The sequence below is a fragment of the Petromyzon marinus genome, chromosome 14, assembly GCF_048934315.1.
Source record: "Petromyzon marinus isolate PM22_M1 ecotype Great Lakes invasive population chromosome 14, UKy_Petmar_22M1.pri1.0, whole genome shotgun sequence".
NCBI lineage: Eukaryota > Metazoa > Chordata > Hyperoartia > Petromyzontiformes > Petromyzontidae > Petromyzon > Petromyzon marinus.
Genome location: NC_133680.1, coordinates 15,278,693 through 15,299,702, shown reverse-complemented (window position 1 = coordinate 15,299,702; position 21,010 = coordinate 15,278,693). Strand labels below are relative to the sequence as shown.

Sequence of the window (21,010 nt, the reverse complement as noted above, 5' to 3'; positions counted from 1 at the left end):
ATACCATGCCACACCAACACTATACGTACCATGTATGTAAAGTGTGTTACAGCATTGAGCTGCGTGGTTTTGGCAGTGAGAAACACGTTCAGGGTTTCACCCAATCTCATGATTCGTGCCACATCAATGTGCATATAGCTTGCAGATGCATATTTCTGAGCTGTATACACCAGCTCTCCCTGCTCATTCGGTGGATGTCGTTCATCCGTTCTCACCTACAAACAACCAGATGGACAGACATGTTTCACACGACATGCAATATTCAAGTACTTTTCTCGCAGCCGATGTTATGATTCGTACTATATTTTTGGAATAGGTCACGTTAGGGCCAGTGCAGGGGTGAGCCCTATACCCCAAATTTCCCTTTTGCCTCCCACCCAAGTTCACTCTCCTTATTGGTGTATCGCTGTTATGGTTACCACCCCCATAACGGCTTTGCTACATCCCCTGCCCCAATCCGAGAGGAGCCAGAGCTGGGCCTCAACAAAAAAAAAATAATGAATTACACAAAGTAAGTGTCCATTCAATTTTACAACCTCACAACTGCTATGGAATAAGAGTGCTCTTATGTGGTTAAGTTTGCATTGTCCGCAAGAGGGGGGGGTTACTTGTGACATGACAGCAGAAAAGTGTAACGTTTTATTGTTATGGATGCGAGAGGCATTGTCTGCTCTTGTAAACTCATGGCCTTGCGTAGGACTGACCACTTGGGAACAGTGGCATAAATCGGGATAGGAGATAGTTACATAACAGCAATGCCTCACTTGATTGGTGGGAGAGGGCACGTGTTAAGCAGGTTGTGCATATGTAATTGGCTTTGCTGGCTGTATAAAAAAGGGCTGTAAAAGCCAGAGATTCGACAGAAAGGCAGAATGTTGTGGCTGCATTGTTGCAGGTATTTATACCGTTGCTGCTGCTGTTGGAAGTGGTGCTTAATGAGGACTCTAGGTTTCATGATGCTGCTATTGCGAACCTGTGAGTTATAGATAAAACATGCACACCGAACCCTGTTTTGGAGTTCACCTGGGCAGCACTATAAATGCCCGTTTACATGGTCCTTTTGCTTAATGCCATTGTCTGGGTTAAATATTGAAAGTCTATAAAAGTGTGTATTTGTTTTATTCAAGGTTTATCCCAATGACAATGGTCCTGATTCTGTTTAAAGTCTTAGTAGTGGAGGTAGCAAAATATTGATGCAAGAGGCAGATCATGTAACAGGCTTGCAAAATATGTTATTAGGGTAAATTGATCCCACCGATTATGAAAACTGCTGTAGCCAAAACACATTTTTGGCCTGAAGCACGCAATTCAAGATAGCGGCCAAGATGGTTACCAAATCAATACATGGAGATTAATCAGCTCTAGAGCAACTACAGTTAAAATTTCTAAACTTATTGTGGTGTTATTAATGTAAAACATTGTAATAGTGCATGCTTTGAAACTGTAAAGATGTCCAAAAATACAAATGGTAACTTTTACAAAATGGCGGTTTATGAACAAATAACATTTTGAGCTCTGTGAAGCTACCAAAGGAAAATTCCTTGGATGTCCCAGCAATTTTAAATGAAAGCTTTCCAGCTAGGATTGGTGAAGAAAAAGTTAAAGCAGTATCTTATCAGTCTATGTCTGTGTGGTATGCCCAACCTCAAGATGATGCAATGCCTGACTGCATGGCTTGGCTTTCATCCTGACCAGTCATGTTATTAAAGAAAAAACAAGCTGGACAAAATTAAATAAGAATGTACCCAACAACAACCCTGAAATAACTGTTGTGATATACATGCTGAAGCGATATGTCTCAGTAGAACATAGACTTATTAAGAATTTAGCCATCTTGATTGTAGAGCAAGAACTGGATTTTAAGATGAAGTTGAAATGATCCACACTAGAATTTCAGGAACACATTACACTGCAAATAGGTGGCCTCAATATGGAAAGAAGTTCAACATACATGCATTTAAATTAACTGAGGACAATCGGTTGGCACATGGCAGGATGTGGTCTGGCTGAAACTTGGGTTGAAAGTAGTATTGACTGAAGGCTCAGGGGCTGAGGTCTTAGAAGGAAAAGTTTACACCGAAGGTATGAGGATCCATGAAGTGACATATCAAGTACTGTGACATATCCTGATCCCACCTCTCCTCATTTACATTGGCCAGCAAGACTCTGATCTCATGCACTATCTAACAATGACTTCTGACAACAATGCGGTATTGTTCCCTTGCTTCCTACAGACACTGTTCTATTTTATTTAGAATTTAATTAGCGCCCTTTCCAGCACTAAATTTTAGAGTTTTGAACATTGAGTCTTGAAAGAATGTGAACTTTGCGTTATGGTGGAGATACATGGAGATGATTTTTAGACTGATCATGTTCACGTGGACAATTCATGATGGCCAGTGGGATCTCCATATCTATACTTTTTCAAAGTTTGGTGCCTGACATTGTCAGGTAGGGCCACAGGTAGGACAACACCCCATACAGAGTCTTCACGATTGAAGCAGTAAGTACGGAACAGCAAATACAGTAACGTTTTACAGTAGTATATTTATTTTTGTCTATTTGTATGTTTATTTATGCCAATTTCACATCGTAAAAAAATTGAAATCGCAAAATCATACATTACACCTAAAAACATGTGCAAAAACAAGCTATTTTAAATAATGTGATGATCTGGAGTTTTTGAATATCCAGTACCCCCGGATAATCGATGATCTACTGTATATAAATACACCACTGCAGCAGGTGCTAGATCAAGCCACATAAGGTCTACCAACTCAGAATAACAGACTTGGAGAAAATGGGAGGCCCTCGAAACAAACCTGGTCCAACTGCATAGCTGAGGTCTGCCTAGTCGGGGTATCAGTGTATGTACCTGCTGACCCTACCTTTTTACACCCACAAAAATGAAACTCACCGTGACTGTCAGTTGGTTAACATTTGGTGGTGTCACAGTGAATGAGGTCAACCCGTTGGAGTCTGTGCGCATCTTCTGAGGATTAATGGCGGCTGAACCTACTTGCACTTTAGCAACAACGTCCACCTCTTTTGAGGGTGAACCATCAGCATTCCGAACCTCCACCTGTGTATGGGAAGCAGCATATTATTGAGGGGTACAACATCATTATCAGTCTGCTGGATGCAGGCCTCCACAAACCCCCGCCACCTCTCACAATTATACAATGCAAAAATCTATCTAGCACTTCTGATCTTCCCACTCATCCCCTCCTCCACCTCTGTTTTTAAACCTCAACCTGACCCTTACAGAATTACATAGAGCCGACTTGACCTTACCCTCCCCCAATACCGCACGTGACTCGCTTTCCCTCACCATCTCCTGGACATAACCGAAGCTCAAACTAAGGGTCAGACAATTTATAACAGTTGATAATTGAATATGTATCCTACAATCCGAGCATGTTCTTAGGAGTAAAATTTGGTCACATTATTACACAGCATAACCTTAAGGATCTATTATGAACCCGAATATATATTTTTAAAAACTTAGACTCGTTTTTACATGTATTTTTTAATACAAAGATATGTTTCTTATCCAAAGATACTTCGGTTTCCATTCACACAGCAGCAACGTATATAGGAAATAATGCACAATACGGCAACTTAAATCAATATTTGGAGTGTGCATGTTCTTTCCATGATCACGTGGATTTTTTTCTCTGGGTCCTCCAGGTTTGCCCCTCCACATTTAAAACATGCATTGAGATTTAGATATTTTTGCTTTTATATTTTCCACCTCATAAGTCACTTTGTTGAGCTATCATTTGTGGACAGGTCACTTCTGAAAAATAAGCTAATAGGACAGTGGGCTTTTCATGGTAGGATGGGGTTGGCTTTGTTTAATTTGCATGTTTTTTGCCGATTTGTTTGCCTTTCCTGTACTTTGCACTCGTATCGTGTTTTTGTATTGTTTGTTATTGTACCGTTCTTACCCGCCCCTACTAGACATCTGTGAAAGAGCTTTATAGCTCATCAGATTCCTCATTCAGTATAAATATTCTGATTATGAACATATAACAGGGGGATTCCTGTGTAAATCATTTTACTCAACTGCTTGCATTTGTGTAATGAGCGAGCGACACCTGGGGGGTAACAAGGGGTATCTGCATGGCCACCGCTGGCAACCGGTAGCCAATCCGAAGTGGGGATCTCATCTAGGCCAAAGGAAACGGGCAGAGTTACAGAGAATATACGGGAACCATCGAGAGGGTTCCACGAGGGGGCATGGCTGAGGGCGGAGCTTGCTCCGCCGAGAGGGATATAAGGGGAGGCAGGAGAGGACTCGAGGTCGGTGCGGGAAGCCTTGGGTCAAGACTGCATCACCGCTCAACCTCTCCTCGCCGGCGACCACGTGGCGAACTCCCAGCGAAGCAGCCTCTTCTGCTGGCACGCTGCCAGTCAGCGGCGGGATCGGAGAGAGAGGAAGGCGTGCTCGACGGCGGACAGAAAACGGCTCGTCAACGGAGTAGAGAGAGAGGGAAATTACTAGAGAGAGCGCGGTGTCATGCAGAGATTCTATAAATAAAGAAAAGACGCCAGTCAGCAGTTGTCGTGGAAGTCTCTTATTGTATTTGAAAGGTTTGGAGCCATTCACTTGAGGGACGTAATGCGCAATTCTTGATCAGAGTTTACACTTGCAGAATCGTAGCATTGAGGGACTGAGGCATGGCGATCCATTCCATGCTATTCAAAAGGCGCTTCAATGTAAACGAATTTTGGTTCCCGAGTATTTTTTCCCCCCTGAATATTTGTTTCTTGAGGAACAAACATTTGTTCTTGCGGAGGGAAGAAATTTAAGCACTTATTTTTTTCACCCCCAAGGAAACGAACATTTGTTAGCGTAAGGAATTTTGGAAAGTGGCCTTCAAATTAAGATTTTAGTTGGAAAGGCATTGATAAAGATGTATATGTATATAAATATGCCTTTGTTGCCAAAAAAGGGGATGCAAACATTCAACATTAGGGTGAATTCATAGTTTTTATTAATATTTGTTCTCGTGGGAATTAATAGTCTCTGCTTTTGGCATGTGCAAATATGGGCTGGAATGTGACCATCTTAACTTTCTGAATAAAGGGGCACCACCACCCACGGGGTATCAACTTTATTGTATTGTCAATTTGGTGATGGGCGACTTCCTGAATGGGGCTGTTAAGTGAGGAGGCGTGGCCTCTGACTAGCTCTTGGTCCAGCTGACCCGGCTGGTAGTAACTTGTCCATGGGTCCCGTACACAGGGAAACGAGCTCCACCCCCCTCCCCACCCCACCTTGGAGTCAAGTCTTTGGTGAGAAAAAGCCTAAGGCAGTAAAGGTCTCCCTGACGACAACCATCAGCCACCATCCCTTGGCCACAAATGAGCAAGTTGGGTAGAGACATACAGACACAGCGACACACACTTAGAAACGGAGATACACACAGAGACACGGAGACACACGCAGACACAAAAGTAATACGGAGACACACATAGAAATAGAGGCACTCACAACGACACGGAGACTCAGACAAAATACACTCATGCATTTGGCCACATTCTTGTTACGTTTTGGGCAGTGCCACTTGATTTATTTGTTCTTAACAAGATAACGATGAGTACGGGATTGTCAATAATTTCTCAGCTACACTACATTCTCACCCAACTGGGCCCAGAGTGAGATGTTGGTTCTATGTGCCATGAAGATCGAGCAAGTTGATTTATACAGCAGAGCAGTGCTTGCTCTGTAAATCAAGGTGTTATCAGCCACTGCATGCCTGCTTACATGTGGGAGGAATCAACTCTTAATCCTGTGTTAGAAATCATTTAATAAAAGTAAAGTCACGTAGAATGAGAATAAAACAATAAAACAAAATAAGACAATAAAATTCTCACGACGTTTCGGCCACAACACAAGTAGCCTTCTTCAGGTGAACCTGTTTTATTCTCATTCTACGTGACTTTTACCAAAAGAACCAAGAAGATGAATCCTTGCAGTCACGAAAGCCTTAAATCGAAATTTAATAAAAGAATTTGATAATGTATTGATACTTAATTATTCATAGTTTATTTATAAATCATTAATAATAAATTGTAATAATAGTTTGTGTACAATTTATTATTTGTAATTCAGGGATCATTTAGTATTATTCATTAACTTATTGTTAGTAACGTGGTGGTAATTCATAATGAATAATACATTGGTAATAAAAAATCAATAACTAATTGTTAATTCATATTCTTAGCTCTTTCGGTAAAGTCACGGTGAAGGGAAACAATAAAATAGTAAAATATATATATAAAACAATAAAAATTCTCACGACGTTTCGACCATAACACAAACGGTCGTCATCAGGTGTGTCGGTTTGCATAAATTTATTTATTTTAAAACGGTGTATTTATTTATGCAAACCGACACACCCGATGACGACCGTTTGTGTTATGGTCGAAACATCGTGAGAATTTTTATTGTTTTATATATATTTTATTATCTTATTGTTTCCCTTCAACGTGACTTTACCGAAAGAGCTAGGAATATGAATTACTGCAGTCACGAAAGCTTTAAATCAAAATTTAATTGTTAATTCATAATTATTGCTTCATTTGCCATGCATAATTGGAAATTCATGGGTAATTTGGTTGATTTATAATTGATCAGTGAGTTGATTGTGATAATGGATATTTATTTTGCAATGCATTATATGGGGGATATGGTTTGCTAAAAAATATCAGTTATTGGAAGGTGATGAGAGAGAGCACAACGCTCTTTCTGATCAATAAATTCGCAGGCACTTATAATCTGGGACGTTGCTAGTGGCTCCACTGTAGCGGTTGTGTGCATGGGTATCGCGTGGAACCCTGACCTCTGTTGGGCACACAAACAAAAGTACCACCAGTCACATCGCTAGTTCACAGATCTCACTTTGCAAGATGCAGTGACGAATGGAGCAGAACACAACGCTAAGTACCATCATCTCAAGGTTCTGAGTTCATTCAACGACCCTATTGTTTCAGTGAGATCACGGCCAGGAAGTGAAACAGTGCCCATGGTTACATGTGTCAGTAGAGAAACCCCATATGTACTACACAAATTACATCACTCTTGCTACAGCCTGAGTGTGTGCCACATCGTACCTGTATGAAGTAAGGCAATTCGGGCTTGAAATATCGTGATGTCTTCGTTGCGGTGATCTGATAGCGAGATTCCACAATTTTGATTCCAACAAGTTCGGCTTCTTCGGTCTCTGCAGCTACAGTTGAACACATATGTAATTACTGCCTCTGCATTCAGATCAACTATGGAATGGATAAATCAACTCCAAACATGGTGACATGGCCCAGAGCTAACACGTTCGCCACTTTTTGAAAAGGCTGCGACCCAATCCGGCAGGCCTCCCTGGTTATTGCTTCAGTATGTATGAACTACAAAAATACTATGTTTCACAGTGAATGTGAAAGATCCCCTGACATCATGTAAAATGAGTTGGCCATTGTGTTTTGACATCATTGTCCAAATTTTAAAAATTACTCACAAATTCCTGAAGTGAGATGACATTAGGCAATCATCTCTCCCTACTGCCAGACTAATGCCCGCTAGCAGGTACAGTCACCGTGTGCATACAAGGACAGCTGCCCTTTCAAATATTTGAGGCTAGATGTGATGTAAGTTGCTTATCAAACATAGAACACCCTGAGATTCCCCGGGGCAAAGGGTGCTCTATCACAAACAAGTAAATGGCATTGGTGACCGACTTGGTCAACCAGATCCAAGCAAGTATCTATACGGATCTGGATCCCAATACAATAATAAGAGAAATCGAGAACATGGAAATTGCCCCTAAATGTTAACCCTGATAATTGTATTCTTGGTTCTTTCGGTAAAGTCATGTAGAAGGGAAACAATAAAATAATACAAATATAAAACAATAAAATTCTCACGACGTTTCGACTGCAACAGAAGCAATCATTATCAGGTGTAAAAACCAAGCATATGAATCCCTGCAGTCACGAAAGCTTTAAATCCTGATAATTGTGTCACAATAAAAGTAGAAGCTCTGTCAAATAAATTAGCCTTGTGGAATCAAATCAGTCGAAACTGGTTCAGAGTTTGCTAACTTGAACACATGCTTTTGAATAAACAAGTCTAGAAGGACCATTGGCCACTAGGTTAATGACATATAATGTGCAATAAGTTAAATGTACATATACATGCCAACACAAAGTGGTGGTATTTGGGCAAATTATTTTTACATTATTATGCATGTTTACCCAGGGAAATCTCAATGCATCTCAACTCATTTTCAGGAGGCTCCTGCCAAGTTTTTTTCAGTCAGGGTCGTTGTTATTACGTGTAATCCCAATTGAGTGATTTGCAAATACCTTTCAGCATTCGAACAGTGTGTTTTTAGCTATGGGAGAGGATCACGGGGAACCTGGAGGAAACCCATTCATAACAGGGGTAGAACATAAATCGCTACACAAGAGCGGCGTCAGGAATAGAATCTGAACCCTTCTTGTTGTGAGGCACGAGTTGCCAATGCACCACCCTCCCACCCAATGAGGGATTGAAAGTTGGTGACAATTCATAGCAGTAATATAACACAATTGTTACAAATGAAAGTCAACTCTTCGATTTAAAGCTTTCGTGACTGCAGGGATTCATCTTCTGGGTTCTTTCGGTAAAGTCACATAGAATGGAGATAAAATAATAAAAATAATAACAGAATAAAATTCTCACGACGTTTCGGCCACAACACAAGTAGCCTTCCTCAGGTGAAGAAACAGGACTGTCCGGTAGACAGCGCTTGAGTGAACCCTGCCAAGCTTGGCAGCGTCTTTTAAGCTGTGTGGGTGGAACAGAGCGCCTTGACAAAGGAGTTTACATATAAATTAGCATGTAACTGGGGCATTAGCATGATGTTGGTGTCGGAACGGAGGAGGGGGGAGAAGAGTTTACGTAGAAATTAGCATGCAACTGGGGGATTAGCATGATGTTGGTGTGAGGGATTAGCACCACGGAGAGCGACGAGCTTTGTTCAGACGGACGAGTCCATCTATGTTCAGAACGGAGGAGGGGGGAGGGGAGTTTACATATCAACAGTTAATTTGCATGTAACTGGGGGATTAGCATGATGTTAGTATGAGGGATTAACACCATGGAGAGCGACGAGCTTTGTTCAGACGGACGAGTCCATCTATGTTCGGAACGGAGGAGGGGGGGGGAAGAGGAGGAAACAGCCACGGTGCGCTGCTCTGTCCTGTGTTGCATTATAACTATGCTATAAACTAGACTACTATACATTACAATATTATACCTTCCAATCTAAACTACATTGTATAATATTGTATCCATGGACAAACCCCACCTTCGAATTATACAATGCGTTACTATACATACCCTATGCTTTAGACTATAAAATATTTGACTTGTAGTATTACACAATGTATTATTCTACTAACCCTACTGTATACCACACTGCTGTATATTCACTATACAATTACGGTACTATATATTCCCTTATGAATTATGTTAAACATTACAGTTATACTATTTATTATTATACAACATGCTATAAATTATACTATTGACCGTTGTGTGAAAGGTACTAAGAGGCAGTGCCAGCGAATGGACTGCGGTCTGAAAGTCACCGTAAAATACAATCAATCAAGAACCGAAATGGTTTATAACGTCTTTCCAATGGTTACTAAGCCAGAATCCATCTTCTCGGTTGAAATTGTCTCTGTGTTTGTATGTGGATAGCCTCATGAACGAATCTCTCATGGTAGCCGGATGGCTTGCAGAGAACCTCCGTCTTAGAGAAGTCAATGTCATGTGAGCCTACTGATTTATAACAGTGATCTGCCATGGCTGAGGTGTTCATCCTACCGTGTTTCAAGTCTGCTTTATGTTCACGGATGCCGTCCGAGATATGTCGTTTAGTTTCTCCAATGTAGCTGCTACCACAGAGGCAACTTACTTTGTAGACGCCCGGGTACTGTATGTCTGGAACCACATCTTTTACAGACGGAACCAGATCACGGATTGTATATACTGTGTTGAATTGGACCTGGATCTTGTGTTTATTCAGGATTTTGGATATCTTTTTTGTGACCCCCGCAATGTAGGGTAAGGTGATGCTTTTGAATGGCTCCTCAAGAGGACCCTTCTTTCATGGTTGGAGTGATGGCTTTGCGGATTGTGTAGTCGGAGTAACCATTAGCCTTGAGCGCTTGGTGTAAGTGCTTGAGTGAATATACAGCAGTGTGGTATACATTAGGGTTAGTAGAATAATACAGTGTAATACTACAAGTCTAATATTTTATGGTATAAAGTATAGGGTAGTGTATAGTAACGCATTGTATAATTCAAAGATGAGGTTTGTCTATGGATACGATATTATACAATGTAGTTTAGATTGGAAGGTATAATATTGTAATGTATAGTAGTCTAGTTTAAAGCATAGTTATAATGCAACACAGGACAGAGCAGCGCACTGTGGCTGTTTCCTCCTCTTCCCCCCCCTCCTCCTCCGTTCCGAACATAGATGGACTCGTCCTTCTGAACAAAGCTCGTTGCTCTCCGTGGTGTTAATCCCTCATACTAACATCATGCTAATCCCCCAGTTACATGCTAATTTACTGTTGATATGTAAACTCCTCTCCCCCCTCCTCCGTTCCGAACATAGATGGACTCGTCCGTCTGAACAAAGCTCGTTGCTCTCCGTGGTGCTAATCTCTCACACCAACATCATGCTAATCCTCCAGTTACATGCTAATTTATATGTAAACTCCTCTCCCCCTTTCTCCGTTACGACACCAACATCATGCTAATCCCCTAGTTACATGCTAATTTATATGTAAACTCCTTTGTCAAGGCGCTCTGTTCCTCCCACACAGCTTAAAAGACGCTGCCAAGCTTGGCAGGGTTCACTCAAGCGCTGTCTTGCGGACAGTCCTGTTTCTTCACCTGAGGAAGGCTACTTGTGGCCGAAACGTCATGAGAATTTTATTGTTATTATTTTTATTATTTTATCTCCATTCTATGTGACTTTACCGAGAGAACCCAGAAGATGAAAGTCAACTCGTAAGAAAACCACTGACGATTTACCACAAATTTCGACTAATTTTACCAACTTTGGAGGATAAAAGGACTGTCTTGAGCCATGACTAGAATTTATATTAACACACTTCTGATGGCAGCCCATGCACTCAAACCACTGCTACTCAGCCAAATATTATTTTTACAATAATGATGGCAATAACAACAGTATTGTACGCACCTTGAGATGATAGTACAGTTGCTTTTATTGTGAGGCTGAAAGCCAAGAGATCCTTCGCATTTGGGAACAACTTAAGAAGTTTCTCCTTTTTCAAAATGCTAATCCCCTCTCCTGCAACAAGCTGAGGAGAAGAACCACACATTAGAACATATTAGCATTTAATCATTATACTATATTCTTGCACGTGGAAATATGAACCTTATGGCTGGACCCCGGGGTCCCATAAGCCCCCGGCTCTCGCATAAACATTATATTATAATGTAAACAAAAATCCATACTCTCTGGTTCTTATGGTCCCTCCCCAGCCTCACGTCCTCTATCTGTTCTTCCACCTGCTTCCCACTTCTAGCCCCGCCCACTTCCCCCCCCCCCCCCAGCCTCACATCCTCTTCCCCGAGCGCTCACGCGGCCCCTCACCCTACCCCACCACCCCCCCTCTCTCTCTCCCCCCTTGCCTCCTCCCCCCTCTCTTAACCTCTTGCCACGGCAGCTCTCACGCCGACTTCAGCATTTTCTTGCTGTGGTTGTCCCACCTGATGAAGATCGCTTGTAGTGCGATCGAAACGTCGTGATTTGTTTTATTTTATTTCTACCTACGTGACTTTACCGAAAGAACCAAAGAGTATGTAAAGAAAAACTTTGCTCTTTTTCACCAATGGGTTTGAAGGATGGTGGCAAATGTTGTCTTGTTAAACTATGCCTTTAAAACTGAAAACTACTTACCTGCAGTACCTCTATTTAAATACACTATCGAAAAAATAATTTACACCCCTCTATCAATCATCGTGTTTCCCAGTGTGGATTTGTGACCACACTTTTTTAAACAGTACATAAAATAGCACGCGTTTTCAATGCGCTGTTCATATTGTAACAAGCATTTATACCAATGTTACTCTACAGAGTAGTGGGTTGCCGCTCCTCTTATCCGCATTGATACGAGCGGTATGTGGGGACTATGGCTTAACCGCAAAAATACCTATCTGCACAGATGCATACGGACAAGAGAAGTATTATCAAACAGGAGGAATTAACGGTGCAACGCATCTCATCTGTTAAATATCTGCAGTTAATAGGATTGTCATCGATTGATCCTGGCTGCAGACATTGTAGGTCACAAATAATAATGAAGATAAGAGAGCAGTTCCACTGTATTATGCATACCGTTATGACAAATAAAGGACTTAAGTCGTGTAGGCAATTTGAGCAGCTTTGGATAAGACTTATGATCCTGCCCATACCCGAGCATGGAGTGCATTCGCTTGTTCAGCTCTTCTGCGCATTCGTCCTCACTGCGCTTGGACGACATGACAACAGAATGATCCGCACCAGGTGGGTCGTGGCGTTTATGTGCGCAGTGGAATGGAGTCGCCCAATTTTTTTTAATTAATTATGATGTTGATTTCCGTTTTTTCGGGCCCCCGGGGTCTCGCCATAGGGTTCATATGTTAAGGAGCTAAATGTTATTGTCAAGGTCTGAAAGCCACGAGAGGGCTTCAGGAGAGAGAGTTTGTGAAGTTTTGCTATTCCTTCTTTGAAAGAGCACAGATGACAGTGGTTTACTAAATGGTCCATAGTTTGGATTGCATGGCCACAGTCGCAACACTGTGACTTGTATCTTCTATTTTCAATTAATGAATTGAGATGTGTGCATCGGCGTGTCGATGTTTTGATTCCGTTGATGGTTACACCGGTAACTTCGAGGAATGCCAAAACCAGGAGGTGCACCATTTGGGTCTCGAATTAGGTGTTTATACTGAACATCCGCATTGTTCCACTCTTCACCAGTGTTAATTTGTGATCTAACTGAGATTCTAGAATGGTGATAGCGTGAAAACCAAAAGGGGGATCGGGACTTGAGTCAGCAGCAAGGAAGATTGTTGAGGTCTTGGTTGATGACAATAAAATTTGTAACGTCCCTTGCAGTTTTCATGTCTCTGTTAGTTTGAGTGTTATAATGCAAATTGTATCTAGACGTTTTGTGTATGAGCTCCTGCACCAGGTTGGCACATGATACTCTGCCATTATTATTTAATAATAATAACAATAATAATGCTGCTTTTTCATAGAGCACCTTTCATTCCAGTGAGTCTCAGAACACTTTACATGTGTAGTGACATAGAATGGGTCACTATGGCGAATGGCGCTGGTTACTGGTAGAGAGCGGGATCGTGGGTGTAATAGCCTCGTCTACCAGCAGTGAAGGGCATTTGAAAATACAGCGGCCGGTCTGCCAGTAGGGCACGTGATAGGCACGGATGTAGGGTAAAGGTGACAGAGGGGACACGTGGGGCAGAGCCCAGAACCTTCTGGTAGGTTCCAGAAGGGGGCGTGGCCGAGGGCAGAGCCATCCCACGCTGGGGACGATAAAAGGGAGGCCCCGACACTAGGTCGGGGCTGCTGCGGTTTGGGAATGGAACTTGTCGTCTTTACAAGTCTTCATCCCCATCTTCACCTCCTCGTCGTTGTTGAGTCAGGCAGTGTGCCGGTTGTCCTGACCCGTATATAGTTATCCCCTATACTGCGGAAAGTGTACAATATACAGTGAGGGAAAAAAGTATTTGATCCCCTGCTGATTTTGTACGTTTGGACACTGACAAAGAAATGATCAGTCTATAATTTTAATGGTAGGTTTATTTGAACAGTGAGAGACAGAATAACAACAAAACCCAGAAAAACACATGTCAAAAATGTTATAAATTGATTTGCATTTTAATGAGGGAAATAAGTATTGACCCCTCTGCAAAACATGACTTAGCACTTGGTGGCAAAACCCTTGTTGGTAATCAGAGAGGTCAGACATTTCTTGTAGTTGGCCACCAGGTTTGCACACATATCAGGAGGGATTTTGTCCCACTCCTCTTTGCAGATCTTCTCCAAGTCATTAAGGTTTCGAGGCTGACGTTTGGCAACTCGAACCTTCAGCTCCCTCCATAGATTTTCTATCGGATTAAGGTCTGAAGACTGGCTAGGCCACTCCAGGACCTTAATGTGCTTCTTCTTGAGCCACTCCTTTGTTGCCTTGGCCGTGTGTTTTGGGTCAATGTCATGCTGGAATACCCATCCACGACCCATTTTCAATGCCCTGGCTGAAGGAAGGAGGTTCTCACCCAAGATTTGACGGTACATGGCCCCGTCCATCGTCCCTTTGATGCGGTGAAGTTGTCCTGTCCCCTTAGCAGAACAACACCCCCAAAGCATAATGTTTCCACCTCCATGTTTGACGGTGGGGATGGTGTTCTTGGGGTCATAGGCAGAATTCCTCCTCCTTCAAACACGGCGAGTTGAGTTGATGCCAAAGAGCTCCATTTTGGTCTCATCTGACCACAACACTTTCACCCAGTTGTCCTCTGAATCATTCAGATGTTCATTGGCAAACTTCAGAGGGGCATGTATATGTGCTTTCTTGAGCAGGGGGACCTTGCGGGCGCTGCAGGATTTCAGTCCTTCACGGCGTAGTGTGTTACCAATTGTTTTCTTGGTGACTATGGTCCCAGCTGCCTTGAGATCATTGACAAGATCCTCCCGTGTAGTTCTGGGCTGATTCCTCACCGTTCTCATGATCATTGCAACTCCACGAGGTGAGATCTTGCATGCAGCCCCAGGCAGAGGGACATTGGCAGTTCTTTTGTGTTTCTTCCATTTGCGAATAATCGCACCAACTGTTGTCACCTTCTCACCAAGCTGCTTGGCAATGGTCTTGTCGCCCATTCCAGCCTTGTGTAGGTCTACAATCTTGTCCCTGACATCCTTGCAGAGCTCTTTGGTCTTGGCCATGGTGGAGAGTTTGGAATCTGATTGATTGATTGCTTCTGTGGACAGGTGTCTTTTATACAGGTAACAAGCTGAGATTAGGACCACTCCCTTTAAGAGTGTGCTCCTAATCTCAGCTCGTTACCTGTATAAAATACACCTGGGAGCACGAAATCTTTGTGATTGAGAGGGGGTTAAATACTTATTTCTCTCATTAAAATGTAAATCAATTTATAACATTTTTGACATGCGTTTTTCCGGATTTTGTTGTTGTTATTCTGTCTCTCACTGTTCAAATAAACCTATCATTAAAATTATAGACTGATCATTTCTTTGTCAGTGGGGAAACGTGCAAAATCAGCAGGGGATCAAATACTTTTTTCCCTCACTGTACGTGTATTCCTCCTACTATTAGTGTCTCTGAAGTGACTCACTACACATGTGATAAATGAATTACATCATGTATCATCATGTCAAACATTTAAAGGGCACTCCTAACGACAAATGTCCCTTTGCAACACAAGATGACTCAGCACCTTGCCCATGATCGGGCATAACTGTGTTATGAGGGGATGATGTTGCAGAATATTTCTCAATTGAGTAATTTGTGGGGAATTTTCAAAGTTGGAAAATTTGGACCATGACTCCAGCACACAATGGCCTATTCATGTTTTAATTGAGTTATGGGATCTTTAACATCCACTCAAGCAGACAGCGTGTATTTTACGGTTAATACACCTATGATATTAACCAGGGCAGCTGGCTGGATGTCAACCATGGACCTCTGCAACATGTGGCAAACACGGTATTGCTAGACCATGTACCTGTACCATATGCTACAATCAAGCTTATGAAGGTAAAATAAGCAACTGCTAATGAACTTGTATCATGTGACTCAGTCTTGTATGCAGTGAACAAATGTCACTCCGTGCCTGTCAACTTCTTCACTATTGTGCCAGAAATATTTTGCATGGATGTGATGTGTTAGGAGTGGCCCAACAGTAACCATGCTCATCGCTTGCCTCGAAAGTTTGTAGTTCGAAGCCGACAGGCTTCCCTGGTCACTACCGTTGGTGTATTAACCACACAAATACGCACGGTCTGCTTCATAGTGCATATTAAAGTTACCCTGACATAATAAAAAATAGGCCATTGTGGGCGGTGTGATGGTAAAAATTTGCCAAAGTAAAAAAATTACTGACAAATTATTGAATTGGGATTAGACATTACAACATCACCCCCAACAGTTAAACTATAATATTGGTGTGTTACAAAATGTTACTACAAGAACACGTACATTAATTCAGAACACACTACTTACCGTGGTAGAACTGGAATCAACCAGTTTTGGTACATCTCCGTTTTCAAGAAAATATCGTACATATGCTGTACCAGACACGAGTTCCTGATTAAAGTAACTGTAACAATAAAGACAAAGAGTTATGCACGTTTAGGGCAGCAGGGTGACACAATGGTAAGACTCGTGCCTCAGCATGAAGGGCAGGGTTCATATTCTTTGGGTCTTTCGGTAAAGTCACGTAGATGGTTCAAAGAAAATAACAAAAAACTTAGACGTTTCGATCACAACACAAGCGATCGTTATCAGGCGGAAAGAGGAGGAAAGTTGCCGAATGCAGACTGTTTTATAGGGTGTAGTCCGAGGGTCAGAAACGAAGTGGGCGGTGCTAGTGATGTTAATGTGAGAAATTAGCATCTTAATGTAAGATCGCAGAGCCACCGCGACATAGAAGTCGGCGTCCGTAGGTGGCCACGTTGGTGCGAGAAATTCAATCTGTTAATGTGAAATCGGAGAGCCGAAGCCATGGGGAAAAAATAAAAAAATAACATCGGAAGGTGGCAGAAAGGGAACATCACAGCCAGTTATGACTTAAACTGGTGGATAACGTCCTTCCAATGATTGCTAAGTTTGTACCCATCTTCTCGCTTTAAATTGTGTCTCTGTCTGTATATATGGATGGCTTCATGAACGAATCTTTGTTGATAGCCAGTGGGTTTGCAAAGTAGCTTCGTCTTAGAGAAATCAATTTCGTGTGAGCCCACCGCATTAAAACAATGATCAGCCATGGCCGAGGTATTGGTCATGCCATGTTTCAGATCTGCCTTATGTTCATGAACATGGTCCAGAGAACACCGTCTGGAGATGTACGAACACCGTCGTGAAAATAAACCATCTTCTCTGCTCGCAACCTCTGGGTCTTCTTCAAGTCCTCCCTCTCCCTATCCAACCACATCTCTGCAACTATCCGCAATTTTCACTTTCACCTATTCAACACTCGCAAAATCCACACTCTCATCTCACTATCTGCTGCGAAACACCTGGTTCACTTCCTAATTTTCACTCAGTTTGAAATTATCTTCTTCTCAGCCTTCCTCCCTACACCTTCACTCCTCTCCAACAGAAAAAAAAATGCCTCAGCCTGGATAATGTTTAACCTTCTCCACACTTCTGCTTTACCTTCCCCACTCCACTGGCTCCATCCACTATCACTCTCTTTTAAACTTTTTCACTTTATTCTACAAATCCCTCCATGGCCTTGACTCAGCATATCATTGCTTCTCCCATATCTTACTATGCCCCATCCCATCCTCTCTGCTCCCATTCTCTACTGTCCCTCTATGTACCTCCCTCGCTCTGTACCCAGTCATGCTTTCATTCCTTTTCCCCTCTTTCTCCCCTTCACTGGAACAAACTCCCACTACACATTAAACAATCATTTTCACTGTAACCTGCTTCCATACTCTTTGGTTCTTTCGATAAAGTCACGTAGGTATAAAATCAAATAAATCACAACGTTTCGATTGCAACACAAGCAATCATCACAACATCCAGGTCTGATTAATACAGTACACAAAATCCGTGATCTAATCCCATCTGTGAAGGATGTCATTCCTGACATGCAATATCCTGGAGTTTACAAACTGAGTTGTACCTGCGGCAGCAGTTACATCGGGGAAACAAAACCACATGCCTTGGACTGTGTCCGCGAACACAAGGCAGATCTGAAACACGGCAGAACCAATACCTCTGCCGTAGCTGACCATTGTTATAACACTGTGGGCTCACATGATATTGTGTTTTCCGAGACCAAGGTACTCTGCAAACCTTCGGGTTACTATCAAAGGTTTGTTCATGAAGCCATCCAGATATATAAACAGAAATAACTTCAACCGAGAAGATGGATACAAATTGAGCAATCATTGGAAGGATGTTATTAATCAGGTAAAACCCTAACTGCTTTATGGTTGTTGTCTATCATATCTGCCGGGTACTAGTCTATTTTTCCGAGTTAACTTCCCACCCCCGCATCCCCAGCTCTCTCGGCCTCCCACTTCCAGCCCCCCCGCCCAATTATCCCCGTCCAGCTTCAAGTCCCTCTCCTAGCTTCCACGCAGCGCTCCCTTCCCCCTACCCCCCTCTCTCTCCCCCCTTGCCCCTCCCCCCTCTCTTACCTATATAACCTCTTACCACGATATCTCTCTCCCTAGCAGTGGTTTTTCCACCTGATGATGATTGCTTGTTGCAATCGAAACGTCGTGATTCATTTTATTTAATACCTACGTGACTTTACCGAAAGAACCAAAGAGTATGGATTCCTGCAGTCGCGAAAGCTTCAAATCTATATTGAACCTGCTTCCATTTCTCCCTAAAAACCCAATCCCTTCTCATTGCCTATCCTACTACTCCTCCTTGTCCCCGACCCCCCAGCTACAACCAGGCATACCCCTATCACTACCCCAACCCCTATCACTACCCCAACCCCTATCACTACCCAAACCCCTGTCACAACCCCAACATCTGTCCCTACCCCTACCCAAAACCCCTCCATAACCACTCCCACCTGTCCTCCTTAATGTTACCATAGCTATAACACCACTTTAATAACCTCACTTTATTTTAACAAATTATCCAATATACAATTTTATAATTTTGTAAAGCACCTTGGACCAAGACACCACATATATCATAAGATGATATACTGGTCCTATGTTGCTTTACTTATATGACATTTAACTGGTGGGTTGAGTGGAGTTGTCACGAATATGTATATATGTGTAATTTGGGCCTTTAAGTTGTTTTATACCAGACAATGCAATACAGGTTCAGTGATGGAAAGTCAGAGTAAACAAGAAAAATATTATAGTTAGTATATTTTCATCCGCACCCATCTTATTATTCGCACCCACTGTTTCACATGCAGTCTGCAGTAATTTCACAGTGGAGGGTGTTGTTGCTTTGTGTAATTGCAAGTCAATAATATATGGGTACATTTCCAAATATGGACCGTGAGGCCTGCACACACTTGCCTACTCATTTCCAATGACTTCACATGGTCTTTCACGGCCACTGTGAAGCAGATGGCGTCTAGTAGTCTACAGTTAATATGCCCACAGTATTAACCAGGTTGTTCTGCTGAATTAGAACTATGAACATTGGCAGGAAGGTGGCAACGCGCTACCAATGGGCCACGTTACTGTCCTCTTGGTATCTTTCAACAGGATAGTAACAGGTGGTATTTGCTGTTTTAATGTTTAGACAATTTTCCACTGATTATAAGCATGAAAGTTGGTGCTATTAACATATGCGTTGTGGGCTTTAGCACGTGGTGTAATGTAAATATCTATCACCTCAACATATATAGATGAGAAGATCTTAAATTGCCTTACTTGGCAGTGATGTCCACAACAAACTCTTCATCGTTGATGTGAAACACTCTTTGCTTGGGATTAATCTTCACCTCAAAGGTCGGCAAGACTGGGGAAATATTAATGAGCCAATAAGCTTGCGTTTAAATTTTGATTTAAAGCTTTCGTGACTGCAGTAATTCATATTCTTAGTTATTTCGGTAAAACATCTTACTTTTTTACGAATAACATAAAAACGTTTGAAAACCCTACACATCACATTACAGCATATACATTTTGTTTACAAGACACTGTTTTGAAATTATATTTTAACATATCTATATTGTTCCATGAAACATTCTTGGTAAAATTATGTGTTTTTTAAAGTGCCCTACAGGTCCAGACAACACAGAGCGCATCACACCATAATAACCAATTTACATCACACGTCATCTCAAACATTTTTGAAGGGGCACCCCCAGTGGCAGCTATCCTTGTAGGTACAATGTATCTTAGCACCTGGTCTGGAAGTAGGCATTAGTCTGTCAGTGGAGGGCGATGTTGCGATATGTTATCCAAATGGAATAATTTGCAAGTAATTTTTCACCATTGGGATGATATGGTCAATCCCAGTTACATTGCATGGGTTTTTTTTACTTAAAGGAGGAAATAGGAGAATCTGGACGAACCGTGAAGAATGTGGGCAGAACACAATGTCGTGACAAATGGTATGATTCAATATTAAGATTTTAATGTTTACATACTGTATTCCCGGACATCAAACTCAGCAGATGAGTTGGTATTGGGTGCTCCACTCATTCGGGCAAAAATCTTCCAAGTGCCATGTCTGTGGATAACAATACCGTGAGCATCATTATTGCTGGGGTTGTTAAAATTGATTTGATGTATTACCAGTAAGTGCATAAAAAAACTGTGAAAAAACAGTGTGAACCGGGTACATGCATTTCTCTAGAAACGAACACAACATGTTTAAGTTTTTAACTGACAAATAAAAGCAGCTCCATCAGGAGTGTAATCGTTTGATCATATGCAATCCAGAAGTCGACACCGCAGTTGTAACAATGAAAGAGGTTTCTCAACTACCCCACCACCCCACCACCTCTTTCCAACCAGTAGCAAAGTAAGTAAAAAAAAAGCAGGTCACTGTGGGGCAAAGTGTGGGTAACTCCAAGCTCTTACAACACGCCTGATATGTATAAGAGTACAATACAGCAAATGCCCTCTAGAGCACTGCTTCGCAACCGGCGTGTCGCAGTGAAGTCTCATATGTCCATGGAATGTTTAAATTGATCAACAGACAATGAAATACAATAATTAACACAAAGACA

The 21,010-nt window shown here is 42.0% G+C and overlaps 1 protein-coding gene across 1 annotated transcript in view; it reads right to left on the bottom strand.

Moving 5' to 3' along the window:
- Nucleotides 1-21,010, bottom strand: part of LOC116942274 (complement C3) — a 181,401-nt gene that overhangs the window by 110,217 nt on the left and 50,174 nt on the right. Inside the window, exons 6-12 of the mRNA XM_032953975.2 lie at nucleotides 20,426-20,508; nucleotides 19,704-19,791; nucleotides 16,339-16,435; nucleotides 11,268-11,388; nucleotides 7,123-7,238; nucleotides 2,918-3,082; nucleotides 30-215 (exon numbers count right to left, since the gene is read on the bottom strand). Coding sequence (XP_032809866.2) covers nucleotides 30-215; nucleotides 2,918-3,082; nucleotides 7,123-7,238; nucleotides 11,268-11,388; nucleotides 16,339-16,435; nucleotides 19,704-19,791; nucleotides 20,426-20,508 — 856 coding nt within the window. The remainder of the gene's footprint in view (nucleotides 1-29; nucleotides 216-2,917; nucleotides 3,083-7,122; nucleotides 7,239-11,267; nucleotides 11,389-16,338; nucleotides 16,436-19,703; nucleotides 19,792-20,425; nucleotides 20,509-21,010) is intronic.